Below are 16847 nucleotides of genomic sequence, written 5' to 3' on the forward strand. Positions count from 1 at the left end.
CAAGTCTCGTTTTGATGACACTTTGCTCAATTCGCTGTATTGCTCGTTACGGCAGTTTCAGCTCAAAAGCTCTAACTACCGTGGTTTGGGTGGTCAAATATTTGTCACCTGTTCCAATCCGTCGTCCTCAGCCACGTACTGTAGATGAAAAATTTATGAACAAACTAGTCCAGGTGATGCCTTAAAGTCGTTCTGAGATTTGTTTGTACATATGTAATCTACAGGGTGGGAAATAACCTTTTGCTAGGGGTCTGCAGGAAAACTGTGTTAACATGGAGTCATTTGAAGCGTGGTATGTTAGAGTAGGCTTTTTTTCTGTTTCAGGAATAAATTCCAAGATGGCGAAGCTATTGTGTGACAGTGAGGAGCAGAAAATGGGTCGCGAAGAAACTGCATGGTAGTGAACGTTGGGTAACTGACTATTGGAAGAAAGGGTACGATGATTGCTATGCTCACTTTAGTGGTGGGCGTCCACAAAAACTATCTCAAGAAAGCAAATACATCATCAGTGGAAACAATGGGAAACGGTGGCGCAGCAACTCCTCCGTTGCCAAAGAAATCTTCTGAGCTCCTACCCTGATCGTCTTCGTGCTGTGAAAGAAGCAAACGGCGGACATACTAACTTTTAATTTTGTTTTTGTAACCACAATTGTCGTATTAAACATTTGGTATTACCATATTTTCTTAATTGTTGTTACTTTTTACTGTGGATCCCTAGCAAAAGGTTATTTCCCATCCAGTATGCAGAAAATAGTAGTGAAATTTCGATGGGCTTTTCAACATGGGAAAATGTACTTTTCTTTCCACCATCTTGTTGACCGGTTTCTTTCAAATAGAACATCAAACCAATTCTCCTAGGATTACGTCTACACAATTGTAGGTCAAAAGGTGTAAAGGTTTACCATAAACAGTCAGAATATTTGGGATTTGAGCCCCAAATCCCTCCTAAACTGGCTGATAAGTAATGCTTGAAATCTTTGCTTTGGAAAATACAGGATGGCGAATATTGTATCTACCAACTTCGAATGACAACGGAAAGACGGTGAGTGCTTGTAGTAACTTTGTATGAAAATAAAAATATACACATGTGCATTTAATACAGTCTATAATATGGACATTGCAGACATCAGCGCACCTTGAAATAACGCCCTCTAAATGTCCTCCTTCTGCTTGGATGCACTGTTCGAAGCTATGCGGGAGACTTTCATGACGCGCGTCTCAACATGTCCTGTGTAATTATTAGCGCGTATTTCACGACGACTGATGGTTCACAGCATTGTCTAACCCGCCTCACAATGACGTGTGTCTCTGAACCTCGTGCATGGCGATCTTCATTGTTCCGCCGCAGTGCTCGGTGCCTGTTTGGATGAAGACTTCCACCGCCGCAATCCGCGTCTGCACCGGTCAACGCTCCATAGTATACTAATTGCCTGACTCCCACCGATGTAGGAGTGCCACACATGCGTACGTACATTCTGGCAGGGGTGCCAACTTAAATTGGTAGATACAATATGCAACACCTTGTACAAGAGGGCGTAAGAATCGATATGGCAATGCTCGAAAGAGTTAAGTAGAAGAAGTACTTACCTTCCAGGAAAAAGGACATGGTGTAATTCTTCAGGTTCTCCAAGATGGGCGCGACGGTGTTCTCCGTGAGGGTCCTCAGGGCATTGTCCCTCAGATCCAAGAAGTAAACACTGGGTATCCCCTCAAGGACGCCGTCGCCGAGCACAGTAAGGTGGTTCTCGCTGAGGATGAGTCGCATGAGCTTCTTGAGGCCATGGAACGCCCTGTCGCTGATCCTCTCCAGTCCGTTGTCGTTCAGTTCCAGCTCCTCCAGGTTTGGAGTCTCGGAGAACGTGGACTCCCCAAGCATCCTGATGCGGTTGGCGTGGAGGTCCAGCCTCTTGAGATTCCGGAGACCCGCGAAGGTCTCAGGAGTCAGGACGCTGAGCTGGTTCCCGTACAGCTCCAGTTCTTCCAGCTCCGAGAGGTGGATGAACGCCTTGTCGTGAATGATACTAAGGTTGTTCTTGGCTATGTAGAGTTTCCGCAGTGACGGCAACTTGATGAAGACGTCCCTGTACACCTCTGCGATCCTGTTCTCATCCAGCGTGACGGTGGTCAAGTTGGCCATGCTGGAAAACGAGTGCGGCTTCAGATCGATGATCTGGTTCCTGGACAAGAGCAGCTCATCGATGCTGGAGAGGTTTGCGAAAGCGTACGGCGGAATGTCAGGTATCCCTGCATACTGGATCTTGAAGTAGGTGAGGTTCCGTAGATGGCCGAGAGCCCTGGTGGGAACGAACTTGAGGTCGCCGTCCGGTCTTAAGATGATGCTGAGTTTCTGCAGGTTCTTCTGCGACGAGAAGTAATCCCAGAGATTGTCGGCCGGCGGAGTCTCGTTGAAGACCCAGCAGGTGGATTCCAGGGCCTCGTTGAACTCTGCCGTGTCGCAGTAGCAGTAGACGCTCCTGCCCTGGTGCAGGTCGCAGACGTTCGGCTGGTCCTCTTTCTTCTGCTGGTGCTTTCGCCTGCCGGAGGACAGCTTGCACACCACCACCTGGAGCAGGAGGAAGGACACCAGGCACAGCAACACCAAGGACCTTCCCATTCTGGCGAAGGGGTTACCAAGAACTCCTGAAAAGAGAGAGATAGCTACTTCAGGCAGAGAACATGAACATTTCTTCTATCACAAACATATATCTGCACAGAATGTCCCACAAACATGCGTAAGGCAGCAGGAAAAGTCACTTTAAATGCGAGAAGAGAGAGCGAGAGAGAGAGGAAGAAAGAAAAAGAGAAAGTGAGGAAGAAGATAAACAGAAAGGGAGAAAGAGAATGAGGGAGGAGAGAGAAAACAAGAGGGGAGAGAAAGGGAAGGAAAGGGAAGAGAATTAAGAAAGAGAGAGAGAGAGAGAGAGAGAGAGAGAGAGAGGTGTAAGAGTTAAACACAGAGAAATAAAGTCTGCAAAGATTAAATATACCAAGTGATCAGTTGGATTATAAGGGCACTATATTCAACGAATGCAGAAGATGTAGAGCTGCGGAAAGGCTGAAATCGATTGTCTTCTCTTGAGGCAATTTGAACGCTTAGTGTTGTATACTATTTCGAGCACACAGCGACGTCCAATGAGAGAGACAGCTCCCAACAGTGGCGTAGCAAGGGGTGTCAGAAGTGGGTCTCGCACATGAAGGGGCTTGGAGTTGTATGGGGTTGATAAGAAAATTGTAATAAATAAAAGTGAGAAATAATATGGAACAGGCTAATTTTTGTGGGCAATAACATTACAACATTTTGTTTTAATCTGGCTTTGAATTCTAGTTTAACGTTATAATTAGAATAAATACGTCAAATCGGAGGCGTAACGTACAGGTGGGAGGAGCCCTAAGCTTAAAGGGCCGAAAATGTCTCCGTCCCAAATTATAAAAAAATATTTTTTGTCAGTAATTTATTACTATTATTTATTAATATTTAGATACGATAATTTGCTGACGCATCCGTCAAGATTCTCTATCGATGCACATTGAAATTTCAGATCATGTTGTTCTTTTTCGCCAAAAGCCAGTTTCTTTACGTTCAATAATAAGACATAACTTGAATCGAACCGACCCAACTTCTACCTCATTGAGTTTATCGCTATTCACAGGTTTGTACATACACGCACCTACTGCCATAAACAATGTTTCAATTTCTTGTCCTACCACAATAAAGGTTTTTGCGAGTTTACTATTTGAACATTATCATTTCAAAGAGAAAACGACATGCAAAGGTAAAAATGATTCAGTAATTGACTGTGCTGAGATTGTTTGAGTCGTAACATGAATATGTTATGTGTTGACGTAACGTCCTGCATTTCTTCATAACGGAAATCGGCTTACAGACGAAGTAAGATGGGAGCACGGAAGGAACAAGAAAAGTAAGCTGGTAAACTGCACCAACGCTTGTGAAAGTTCGCCCCCCCCCCCATTCCTCTGTTTCATCCGGCCCTCTAGATTACTTCCTGCCATAATACCTCAAATCTCTCCTTTCACCTCACCCTGGGTGCCAAGCGAGCAGATTATATTTCCGCCGGAATTACGAAAGGGGGGGTTCACATAACAATTTATATTTTTTAGTCCCTAGTTCGTTTACACATGTACAGAAAATGAATAAACAACTGGTTTTAAATGGACAGTACCGTAGTTCTTTGAATCATAACATTTCTAGTAGGATATATTGGTTTATTATACGTTGTTATATATGTACATATTTACATAGCGTTTCTATGTGTGTCTTGCATAGACAAATTAACAAATCTCTAAATCAACATAATTGCGCACCTATGGCTTACACCATCGGCACTTCCTTTACCGCAGAGTTGGCATAACTATCTCTGCGGGCCTATCCCCAGCTTAAATGATATTCCGTTCATAACTAATGCGTTTCCTTACGCCTTCATTCTTTCTTTAGGGCATCAATTACAGTATTCAATACGGAAATATCCACATATTCAAAGCTTTTTCTAAAAGGGGACTTGGGACAGCAACAGGGGCTGGCTTAACCAGATGCTACAGTCTAGACACCATAAGTGGACTAAACTTGAGGAGACGTTCCTCTTTCGTCGATCAATGGGGAAACACTGTTTCTTTGCTAAAACCCACTGGCCTTTTTTATAGTCGGGGTAAACGTCCGTGGAAGTGGACCCCGTAGCGTTGGAAAAATTCCCTTGCCAACGGTCTTTTGTAAGACAGCAGCTCCCCCGGGGAGATAAAAAAACAGGGGAATCTAATATCCAGTAAAGCACAATCCAATAAGCACATACACTTACATGCAATAATAACATAAAAGTACACTCATGGAAACATATTACTTAACCCTACACCTTGTAGCTGGCCAGCAATTAATTAATGCAATAATACAAAACCAGTAATGATCAATCCGACCATTGCACGCTATTAATATTGAAAACACGTGAGCAGTCCTTGGAATAGCGACTGGCTATGCTTAGAGAAAAGAGTACGTGTGTTATGTACTGTCTCCCCATTCTCTCTCTAACTTTTTTTATACATATTATGCACCGACAAGTTAATCGGGACTGGTTCTACAGTTCAAACTGGAATCCCAACTGCTATGTGTGAAAAAGCTAACCACTATGTTTTCGGTGACGTACTTCACTCTTCACTTTCGAAGTGAAAAAAATATTTTACTGTTTCAGTTCTTTGAAACTTTATAAGATAAATATGATTTTTTATGGTAACATATCCATAATGTTCATGCCCTTTTAAAGAAATAGGAATATTCAAGCATTTTCTGTAAACATGTCGCTATTTTGGGAGCCAGATTTCTCAAATGTTTCTCAAATTTGTTTCGCATAATAATATCTTTGGAGGCGAAAGAATGGAACAAGTTGATAGCTTCAGATACCTTGGATGCATCATAAGCAGTGCATGAACAGAATATGAAAATAGCAATGGGAACGAAGTGTCTGAGTAGCATTGTGGAGCAGAAATCTGCAAACTTGGAAAAAGCTTTAAAATGTTTAGAAATGCGACTGTGGCGAAGAATGGAGTGTGTGAAATGAGCACGGTAAGAAATTAAACTGCGATGGAAAGAGTATGTGAAAAAAGACCAATGCTGGAAGTGATGACGAGAGGGAAAAGAAATTAAGTGGGACACAAGATAAGAATTAACTGTGTGCTACAGGATGCACTGGAAGGAATGGTTGAAGGGGAAAGTGTCGGGCGAAAGGACATCAGCCAATAAGATATTAAATTAAGTTGATGCAAAGAGTAAGGTGTTGATCGAAAGGTTGTAGCAAAAAGCCTGCACATTGAGCAGAATGAATGAATTTTATCTTATCAACAATTGGATTCTGATGCGTAGTATACCACAGAAATCTTTCTTACAAAACACACTTAACACTGAGTCTTAGTGGTGTCTGTGCGATTAATTACCTTTGTTCTACCTTACAGTGACATGTACAAATGTAACTTGTAACAACAGAGAAAGGAAATGTACAAGAATGACTTAATATAGTACGTGATGACGTCACGCAGGAAAACTCAATTCAAAATGAAGTAACCTACAAGTCCTTCCTTAATGATATACCTTGTTATTTTCCGCGTCTGACTTTCAGTAATGCGTCTTGTTACGAAAATCAGTCACTAGTTAATAGCCACGATCGTGAACATACAGAGATTGAATCTTACAACGCAAATAACACAACAATTTGAGAAGAAGGGCAACCAATGAACACAGAGTTTACACGCACTGTAGTAGCATGTCACGCAATGCACCTTGAAGGCCAGCGCAAGACCGTTGGAAGAACTATTATGTTCATCTTCCATGCGGCACTGATATGCAAATTGAAGTTTTAATAAACCAATATTTCTTCTAACTTAAGAGAAATCAGGAGATTTCATTTTTCAGTTCTTACTGACACGCTGAATGCGTTGCTTGACCATATTTGCAGGTACAGGACGTCGTGGTACATTGCCGTTACATCAAAATTATCTTTGGTTGTCAGAAATCTGTAAGTTTTTATGTTCATATTTATATTAAATGTATACTGACTAGATATACAAAAGTTTTGAAATATTTTGTTTGTCTTTTGGAGTTTCACATTCAGTTTTCCTGATGTGTTGCCAGCTTGCATTTTGGGTTTGAAGACTTGCCTATCTGATTTGCAATAAATCTACATCTACTTTACTGCTACTAGGCTTCTAGCTAGGGAAAGCAAGTGTAATCGACCCCTTATGAAATCTAATTTGTTTACAACTTTACAAAAACTTGTTTCATAACTTATTCATTTGCTTGTAATGAGATGCAATAAATTGTTAGATTTTTTGTTCATTGATGCATTGTAAAGATGTGTAGTGCAAAGTAACACCAAGGGTGTTACAAATACTCAGACTTGGTGCAACAGAACATTCCTTTTGGTGTTAATGGTGTTGTTCAGCACCCTATTTGGTGTCTGACTACACCATCACCAGGTATAGTAACACTAATTGTGGTGGCCAGCAAGTGCCACTGCTGGTGACAACTCAACGGCAGAAGGCATTTTTTTAGAATCGTTATCATCATAAGTAAGGTTTATATCAAGAGTGTATAACTCCCTTCCCCCAAGACATATTTTTAAAAATGAAGATAATTTTCATGATTTTTACTTTCTTAGACATAACTTTCTATTGCTTTACCAATTTATGACTAAAAACTATTATTTAAGTGATAAAATAATAAACGATTCATACGTTGTGAAAAAATACTATTATAAGAGTATAGGTGGGTGGGTGCGTATAAGTAAAATATAACATGCAAACTTCACAAACTTAAATGTATTGTTCCCTACTATGAAAACATCTAAAAATACAATCTCCACTGCTAACCAGTGAACTCCTTCCCTGTAGATCAATTCCAGCTTATTGTTTTACTCAATTATCCATTCTTTTCAGGGTCAGCAACAATGCTTATCTCCATTCTAGTGACCGGATTGCTGTCTGTCGTGTACGGAGGCCAGTTTCTGGAAGCTCCAGAGGTAGTTTTCGAGTGGATGCAGATCGACTACAACTACGCTTCTGATGATGAGCGGCAGGCGGCAATAGACAGCCGAGAGTATATTCCAGAAGACAACGTCATCATGGGAATGAAGATATACAAGGACAGAATCTTCCTAACAGTTCCTCGTTGGAGGGAGGGAGTCCCAGCGACGCTCAACACTATTCAACTATCAGGTGAGGTTCCTTACGTTTTCTGATTAAAATTGGGAAGGATGCAAAATAGGACAGTCCGGTTCAAAAAAACTGCCGCATGACCAAATACAGCGTCTCTCGAAATCGTGTTGGATGGAAGCTCTACAACAAAAAAGAGCTGCGAAACACTCAATCTGCCAATCAGAGGACGTTGGTGGGGAGTGACTTTTATTCACAGGTAGTACAACCGACCGAACTGTACAAACGCCGCGGTGGCCGAGTGTACCGGATACTCGACTCACTAGTGATTGTATCGAGGACGAAACGAGACGAGACTTGTCGCAGTGTCTGATCTCGTTGGGTGAACGAAGAAGCTTGTCATATTCAGGCTCTCGGTTCGAGTTGTAAAATACCTGTCTCGTTGTCGTATTTATTGCATGTACTCATTTTACGCCGATTTTCTGCCTCTCTAGACATCGCGACGATGAGCATGATGACGGAATGAAAATGATGAAGGTACACTCGCAAAGGAACAATCATGCCCATTCCAGGATTCGAACCTGAGACCATTGGCCATCAAGGCGACACGATCTCCTTCTCTTCGAGAATGGTCGAAATACGTATTAGGACAAACTCCCATGCGTAGATATTCGCAATAGTTTAACAGGCTTACGTAGCCACAAAACTACTGCGTAAATCTAGACAACAGGGAAAGCAAGCCAGACGAAGGGAAGATTTACGTGGATGTTCTAGAAAAAAATTCTAAGCATTGTAATTTTTCAGAATTTGAAATATCATAGCGGATTTTCGAAGAAGGGGCATTTTCGAAAGCGGCTTCGCAGGCGCAGTCTAAGGGTCCACCAAAAATTTTAGAATATTAATGAAATCAAAATTATGACATTTTCTTCTCAAAAACAGTAAAGCAGTATTTGTTTGTACTCAAAGTATTTGGAAGGTGTAAAAATGTTCTAGTCAAACAAATTCCAGTTTCCTCATCTTGATTGTGCATGTAAGCATCACTCGACCAGAGAAACTTGCGACGTAGCATCAAGTGACCTTCTGTTGGATTTCTTTTTGCATTCACAAATCTCGAGACAAATATAGCCTTGATGAGTGCTTGTTAGAGACTTGAGAACTTCCTTTTGCAAATATATTTATCGAAAAGAAGTACGACTGTCGTTGAAAGTTTCCCTGTTAAAAATCTTAAATGGTTCATTCAACCATTGGCCTATTCTCAACGTGCAAATATCTTCACTGAAACACCAAGGCTTTCAGATCTTGTGCCAACGCGTGGCTTCATTGTAGCATAGGATCTACTTAACTTAATGCCATCTATAAATAAGCTAGTATCTTCTTAATCTTCTTCTGGCTCTTTTTTCATTGACATTCTTTTTGGTCCTTCATGTAGGGAACAGTTTTACTAAACTTGTGTCCCCCTTCTTGATCGCTTTCTATTTTGTTACCAACTCTTTCCTGCAAAGTTACGCTCTCTGTCTGTCCCTCTCCATTCCTTGCCATAGCTATTTCTAACGCTTCCATCTGCTTTTCCTCACCTCTTCGTAGCGCCCACCTTTCCGTGCCATACAAGGCTGCACTCCACACAAAACAATTCAATAGTCCCTTCCTTAGTTCTTTGTTCAGAAGTTCAAAAAACACTTCCTCTATTAAAAGCTTCCTTCGCCACTGCTATTCTGTCTTGAATTCCTCAATGGAGCTCAGGTAATTGCTCATGATACAACCAACATATCTATCCACTTGTTGAGTTCTTTCACCTCGAGTTCTAACGTTAATTTTCCTCAAGTTCTTTTTAAATCTCAGTCCATCTGTGTCGCTCTTTCTGTTGATTACACAATTTTTCAGACTTGGTATTCAAGGGCTCGTATCTAGGCAACAACTGTTTTGAGATTCTCTTCTTTATGAGCGACTACCATTTAGAGCGTAAAAAAATAAACTATGATATTCGTTCCTTGTAAGGTAAACATCTTTTCTGTTTGTAGGCTCGGACAAATCACCAAAGCTTCAGCCGTATCCATCGCTGGAGTACAACAAATTCGACGATTGCGCCGTCCTCCAGAACGTGGTACGCACCGAAGTGGATTCCCACGGGAGACTGTGGGTCCTGGACTCCGGACGCACCAATATCCTTTCAGGGAAGGTCCTCATGAACTGCCATCCGAAGATTGCCGTCATCGACCTCGAAACGGACGAATCGGTCCGACAGCATGAGTTCTCCGAACACGTGGCGTCTCACGACAAGGCCTGGTTGACCTATGTCGCCTTGGACGACCGCGGCGATCCCGATGACGTGTTCGCGTACATCTCCGATCCTTTCGAAGGTCGCATCGTGGTCTACAGCTACAAGGACAATAGATCCTGGACCGTTCAGGATGCGTCCTTGATGTACGATCCGAAAGCGATACCTTTCAAGGCTGGGGGAGTGATATTCAACAGATCCATCAACGTGGTCCAAGGTGCGGTGTCCCCTGACTCCAAAGTGTACTACTACGCCCCGCTGTCCAGCTACGACCTCTTCTCCATACCGACGGAAGTTCTGAGATCTCCAGAAACCTCCAAAGACATCTCAGCCGCGGTCACCAACGTTGGCAAGATGCTGTCGCCCACAGACGCCATCCACATGTGCAAGGAAGGGGTCATGACGTTCGGGCTTCTGACGGAGAACGCCATTGCCACTTGGGACGCAACGACGCCACTGGTGCCGGGGAACGTCGAAATAGTCGCCAAGGACGACGAAAAATTCCAGTTCCTAAGTGACTTTGCGGAAGACGCGGACGGAAACTTGTGGTTTGTCGCAAACAGACTGAGCAAGTTTTTGATGAATGTCATAGACTTCAGTGATATCAACTTTCGCATTGCCAAGATGGCGCGCTCTTCCGTTCGTGAATAAATGATGTTTTATTTTCCCATGAGATTATAGCTCTTGTCTAGTCTTACGGTGGGTGGCCTACATGCTGAATACGTCACAGACTAACCAGACAACAGCTGTGGCGTCGAGAGTTACGACGCCGCTGGAGGATGTGCTGCGCGCACCTCGTTCTACAAGCTGCTGCGTTTCTCATTGGTCGCTTCCACTCTCTTACTTCCCACATGTAGCCCGATTGCCGTAAGACGAGACAAGAGCTAGAGTGTGCATCCTAATGAAGATAATGGCCAAATTATTTCGAGTCTGAGAACCCAGTGGCTATTATTTGTAGGATCACAGCTAATATCAGCATACTTGTATCAAATAAAAATTATATATGTAATTAATCTTTTGGTGGTTTCCTTACCGGAGGTTAGCAATACAGTGCACTTGTCCAAGTTAGTGATCAGGTGCCTCAAGGAACGCTGAAGGTGTATGTAGCAAGACCACTGAAGACACTTGGTACCTGGATGTTGTAGGACAGCAATTGGTACTTCAGCCAATTGTATAAATACTGTACAATCCCAGCCAATAAAAATGAGACATCTAGATTCTGAAATTTTGGCTTGACAGCAATGTGTTATGTGTGCGGGTTGCCTAACTCTCCGGCTATAGCAGAACTTGCTATTGATGGCATAAAACACGACCTCGGTTTCATGTGACAACACTGTCTGCAGTAAAAGGTAAAGGTAAAGTGCTCCCCTGTGCATAGCACCACGCCATGAAGGCGTATAGGGGGTGTGGGGGTAACGCCCCACACTTTCTTGATCCGGTCGTGAGTGGGGGTGATGTGATCAGCATCACGCCCCTGACCGTCTTTACCCCCCAGGATTTCCCCCCAGGTACCCATGTTATTCGACGCTGGGTGGGCGCCGGGGCCGCTTCCATCGTTATAAAAGTTCCTGGATTTGAACGGGGACCTTTAGCATGGTAGTCAGACGTACTGTCTGCAGTATTAAATAGAATCCTTCAATCGTGAACTTCAATAGCAAGTTCAACCATAGTCATAGAATTATGCAACACACATAACGCATTGCTGGGAAGCTAATATTTCAGGATATAGGTGTACAGTATATAGGTTACTGTACACAGTAATGCGAGTACATGAGCATATTAAAACCAACCAAACTGCATCGCAAATCTAGGGTTAGACTCGTCCACCTACTGAGGGTGATTAATTAAACAAATGTTCATTTTACATTTGTCCAATAATTTTCTTCCTTCTCCTCAATTCTTCGATTCATTATTCGGGAAGCGCCGCCAATGACGTCAAATATTTTCATAAAGGGTGACCTTAAAAAAGAGAAAGGGGAGAACGTTTATGTAATCTGACCCCCTCCCCCACCCCGACAGGTTTTATGAATCGATCAGTTTTTAGACCACGAATATATGTGACGTTCAAAATGTATATAGACCTGTCCATATTTGATATATTCAAACTGTGTGTAGACTGAATTTTGGACCTAATGAAACGTAGCTAATTCTCACTCAGTGATGTGCCGTAGACTATAGGTTTACGTCTACATGCGCTGTCTACACGTAATCTATGCGTAGATTACATTGGGTTGTAGTTTACATAGACTACGTAGACAATCTACAGTGCATTAAAATTAATTTTCAAGGGTTTCATGAAAGGAAAGTGACATTTTCAACTGCATTGGTTCGTAACGAAATGAAAAGAACTCTATTTACAACAAAATTTCTCTTCTCTTCTATTATCAACTATGGAGGAAGATAAATAGTATGCAAAAAACAACAACAGATGGCAGTCGTGAGGCAACAGTGGTCTTTTCCCCATAAAACACTAAAATATTTCCTGTATGAGGTTTCTTCCTAGGTGAGAAATTGTTCGAATTTGGAAGAAAGAATATGAAAAGTTCTCCTCACACATCAGCAACTGATACGTAGTATAATTTTCTTTTAATTCCACGGCGCCCTTTGCTAAGTTATCACCTTTCGCCATGTTGTTTACATAGATTACGTAATCTACGTGTATAAAATAGTCTACGTGTAGAATGTAGACTATCGTTGTTTACGCGTAGACGCACATCACTGTTCTCACTGTCTCTTCAAATAGAGCGAGAGAGTGAGAAAGTCTCTATCCGTATCTCTGTTTATCTCTCTCTCTCACACACACACATAGAGAGAAAGAGGGAGAAAGGTGAAGAAACATGCGTATGGCTGTTGGGGTATTTTTGGGCGATAGATTTGATGTTGGGATGAATATCAACGTGTACAGGAATTGTGGTTGCTCAAATAAAATGACTAGTTTGCTAGATCAATAGCAACGGAGAATATACTTGATGAGGTTGATGTGGTTGATCCATTCATGGATCCGAGTCAAATGTTGGATATAACCTAAAACCACGCCACTTCACTAGCTAGGGGCCTGGGATGGAACAAAAGAAGAAAGTGGCCCATCTGCCTTTCCACAGAAAAATAACACCATGGTCTCATTTCTTCCTCGTGCTTTTAGACCTTTTAATGACGTCATCAAAATAAGCTAAAGTCATTTGTCTTCCAGGTTCCTTCACGTCATCTCACTTGAGGGACCCTTTAATCTTCCTCTTTTGAAGCTGCGTATGATACTTCACTCTCGTCTCCAGGTCTAATATCGTGTCCCACTTTCTAGTCATTGATTTCAGCGAGGACTATTCAAGATGGTCTTCGGATCTCCTGACAGTGGAAAGATCTTAATCATGTGAGATATTAATCATGACCTGACATAAGGAATTGGAAACTGCTTCTCATATTCTTTTCTGCCATCTTTAGCTAATCGCGACGATGAAGATTAGTAATGATATTATGCAATTTTTGGGAGGACGCTCATGCCTACGCAGGGAGTCGAATCCGTTACCCCTGGCATCCTAGCGGTGCTATAATATCAACCACGATTATAATGCTTTAACTACCACACGCAGAAAAGTAAATGCATCAGTTGAAATAAAAATGCATAGTCTTCAGCTCAGACGAAATATTTAATTGCATCATCGAGAAAGATGCAGGAAGGTGCATAAAAACATATCAAATGATGCACGGGTTCCCAAACGGTTTCGTTTCACGGCGCCCTTAGTTTTTCAAGATTTTTTCCGCGGCGCCCAAGTCAGAATGTAGGCCTATACAACACTTGCAACGCTTAGTTAGTGAGGCTAGGTTGCTTGCCTTAAATTTAAAAAAAACATACGTTTTAAATTCAAAAACATTTTATATTTAAAATGTACTAAATAAGCACATATTTGGAACAATCATTTCATTGATTGGATTTAAGTGAATAGATTGGAACATTTCGCGGCGCCCCTGTAAGCCAGCCACGGCGCCACACTTTGACAACCACTACATCAAAGTATAGATCGACATGGAAAAAAATACTCACTTCCATCACATGATACACTTTGGCGTTACCTTTCCAAATAATATCCCAAAATGGATCAAACTGTAACCTCGATTCTTGGCAAAGCCCAAAAAAAGAAATTTTAGTTCATCAATCGTGCGTTTCAGGTGCGTAACATAGATTTGATGCATTTTGTTTTCTGTGTGCAGGGTTGTTTCCATACGCTCATTGTTAGAGCAAGACAACACAAGTATCGACAACAATGGGACCATTGTCGCTCGCCAAAATTCCAAGAAACGAAACTGATAGAGAACTCTGAGAATCCATCTTACCATCTGAGAGTTAAACACATCAGAAGTGAAACTCCCAATTATCTACACAACTGCCCTTGTTGCCAGAGTATATCTGCCCATCTCTTCTCCTGCGGTTACAATATTAACCGACACATAGACAGACCGGCAGACCTATGGTCATCTTTATCGCAGTTGCTGTGGTCACGTACCATCAACTTCTTGGGAAATCTATTGTCGACGCTGACAGGGCGTGCCCGGAAACTGGCCAGTTTCTGGAGTTATTATGGAACGGGCCAGAAATGAAGCAAATGAACATCCTGATGGATAGTTTGAGGGTGCCGAGGACTGTTCTTGCCAGGACACGATTTCGTGACCTTCTGGAGAAGAATGGGTCGACGACGTTGCTGTGCTAACGAAGGCCAAGGGACAGAATCAGTGAAATATGCCTCCACGAACAGTGCGACCTCAATGAGAGAGACCTCAAGAAGTTAATGAGCACAGTTGAACTTCATCTACAATTAGATGATGAACTTCATGGCCATCTCAATTACAACTGTAAGAACCGCACATATGAAAATCGTGTTCGCAATAAATCATCACACAGAATAACACATGAACGCACATAAACTGCAAATGATGCACTTTTTGAAGCGTCAAAATATACAGAAATTCATGAAAGGGCACTTTTATCACATCAGCCGGTGTTCCGTGCGATGCACTAAAAAAGCATCAATTGGGAAGATCAGACAAGATCATTTCAAAGATAACAACATTTCACTTCTAATGCATCAATTGGCACAGCTAAATGTGTAATTTTGTTATTGATCTGTTCTTCCCAATTGATGCATTTTTAGTGCATCACATGGAACACCAGCTGATAAAAGTGCCCTTTTTATGCATTTCTGTGTGTATTTTGACACGCGAAAAAGTGCATCATGTGCTATTTAATGTGTTTTTAGAGTAAACATGTATTTTTTTCAATTGACACGTTTTGGCTTCTGTGTGTACCATATGGATAAACATTTGAGTTTGTTTTAAGTTCACTTTATGCACAGATGGGCTAAATGTGACTGGATCCAAAGTGCGATCCGAACTACTATGTGCCTCCACCAGGTACGGAACCCCTTGATTACAAGTCAAACGACATTATCACTACGCCATTAGGAGGGATCACATGGATAAACAATACGAGTACATACAGCGCATCGCATTCGATTTAGCTTGAGCTCTGGCATGCGCAACGCGGGAAAGGTTTGTCGTCTGCAGAAGACGTCACGTGACTCATAGGAGCAGTGTTGCAATACGCGGAAGTTACAATTCTACTAGACAAAAAAACTGGCAAAGCTATATGCTGTTGTCTCATTAAAAAAATACTTACGAATCTAAAGTAGCACGCTGTCCTTCACGATCGTGAAATTCGTCAATTGCTCTACGAATAACGCACTCAACGTGTGTGACAAGGAACTTCTTGAGAGTTAAGCGTTCCTCGGCAGGGGTTTTCATTGTGAGCAGGAACAGCCCAACATCATATAATACTGACGTTACACATTCATTGCCATAAAAAGCCTTCATTATCTGATGAATGTCAATAGGGGTACACATTTTCTGCAGTTAGAAACTTGGTCACCACACGCAGTTTCAGGTGCACCGACATAGTATGGTTACATGCTGCCATTTTCCTCGCTCTAGTTCAGCAACCCCTGGTGACAGAAGTTTGAAACTTGGAATGGAGAACGGGGAAAGTCCGAAGAGTATAATGCATGGTTGCTCAAAATCCAAAATGTCTTTACATAGTCACAAAAAAATAGGAGACATTACTTTTCAGCCCGCCCTCGTAACTTGGTAAATATGCATTTCCGGACATATGTTGATATGAACTTTTTTGTTCCTTTACTTATCAGGAATCACCTCCTGAAGTTTGTCCCTATAGTTTCTGTTCACCCTGTATAATTAATCTAAGATTGTCACGACATTGTTTAGTTCATTTCAAGTACATTGACATGAAAACAAACTATTTAATGGCAACAGTATGCTTTTTTAAAATTAAAAGAACGATATAAAGAACACTATCACGGGAGGTTGTTTTATTTACACTCAGTAACTAAAAAGATTAACTGCACTTCACACTTGGTCAAAAACGGAGTAGTCAATGTACAGAAACCTTCCGCGGTTCCCACAGGCTACATCATGCATGAATCTGTTTTCTGCGTGGAACTTCCACGCGCGCGGTCACTTGCAAATCCTCGTAATCAATTAAAAGGCAAACGCTGTAATCCGCTCACCTGATGAATGTTTCAGTCCTTTCGGTTAATGCATATTTCATCGAATTACGGACAATATTTTGCTTCCCGAAGTTGCGTCCTGAAAGGAGACAGGCGGGTGGCATCAAAGCTGTATTCTATTTGGTACGCGTACTGACGGCTATGTATTTGTTTCCGTGCATCATTTATTACTTATGTCAAGCGAACGTACGCGTAATATCTTTCCGCAGTCGGATACATCCTCAATGTTTTCATAAGCTTGACAAGACAATTGAATTCCGTTTGTAGAGAATAATGTCGCAACATGTTCCTGTCCGACTGATGTGTTTTGTTTTTAATATATGTCTGGAACATTATGTGCGCGAGGGAAC

The 16847-nt window shown here is 41.9% G+C and overlaps 2 protein-coding genes across 2 annotated transcripts in view; one reads left to right on the top strand and one right to left on the bottom strand.

The window, feature by feature from the left end:
- The window catches only part of LOC145980765 (uncharacterized), a 703732-nt gene that overhangs the window by 115892 nt on the left and 570993 nt on the right, over positions 1-16847 (bottom strand). Inside the window, exon 2 of the mRNA XM_083113831.1 lies at positions 1588-2640. Within this exon, the coding sequence (XP_082969957.1) occupies positions 1588-2614 (1027 nt within the window). The 5' untranslated portion in view covers positions 2615-2640. The remainder of the gene's footprint in view (positions 1-1587; positions 2641-16847) is intronic.
- On the top strand, positions 6410-10759 carry LOC145981079 (protein yellow-like). Its single transcript, XM_083114206.1, has 3 exons — positions 6410-6515; positions 7435-7713; positions 9669-10759. The coding sequence occupies exons 1-3, from the start codon at positions 6431-6433 to the stop codon at positions 10574-10576; spliced, it is 1272 nt and encodes a 423-aa protein (XP_082970332.1). The 5' UTR covers positions 6410-6430; the 3' UTR covers positions 10577-10759.

This window comes from Lepisma saccharinum, chromosome 28, assembly GCF_977018435.1.
Source record: "Lepisma saccharinum chromosome 28, izLepSacc3.1, whole genome shotgun sequence".
NCBI classification, from domain to species: Eukaryota; Metazoa; Arthropoda; class Insecta; order Zygentoma; family Lepismatidae; genus Lepisma; species Lepisma saccharinum.

What these genes read in the sequence shown, in the direction of transcription:
- LOC145981079 (XM_083114206.1), top strand. Translation starts at nt 6,431, where the DNA reads ATGCGTTGCTTGACCATATTTGCAGGTACAGGACGTCGTGGTACATTG. An exon ending in TCTTTGGTTGTCAGAAATCT is followed by an intron (nt 6,516 to 7,434) that starts GTAAGTTTTTAT and finishes CATTCTTTTCAG; the next exon opens with GGTCAGCAACAATGCTTATC. An exon ending in CAACACTATTCAACTATCAG is followed by an intron (nt 7,714 to 9,668) that starts GTGAGGTTCCTT and finishes TTCTGTTTGTAG; the next exon opens with GCTCGGACAAATCACCAAAG.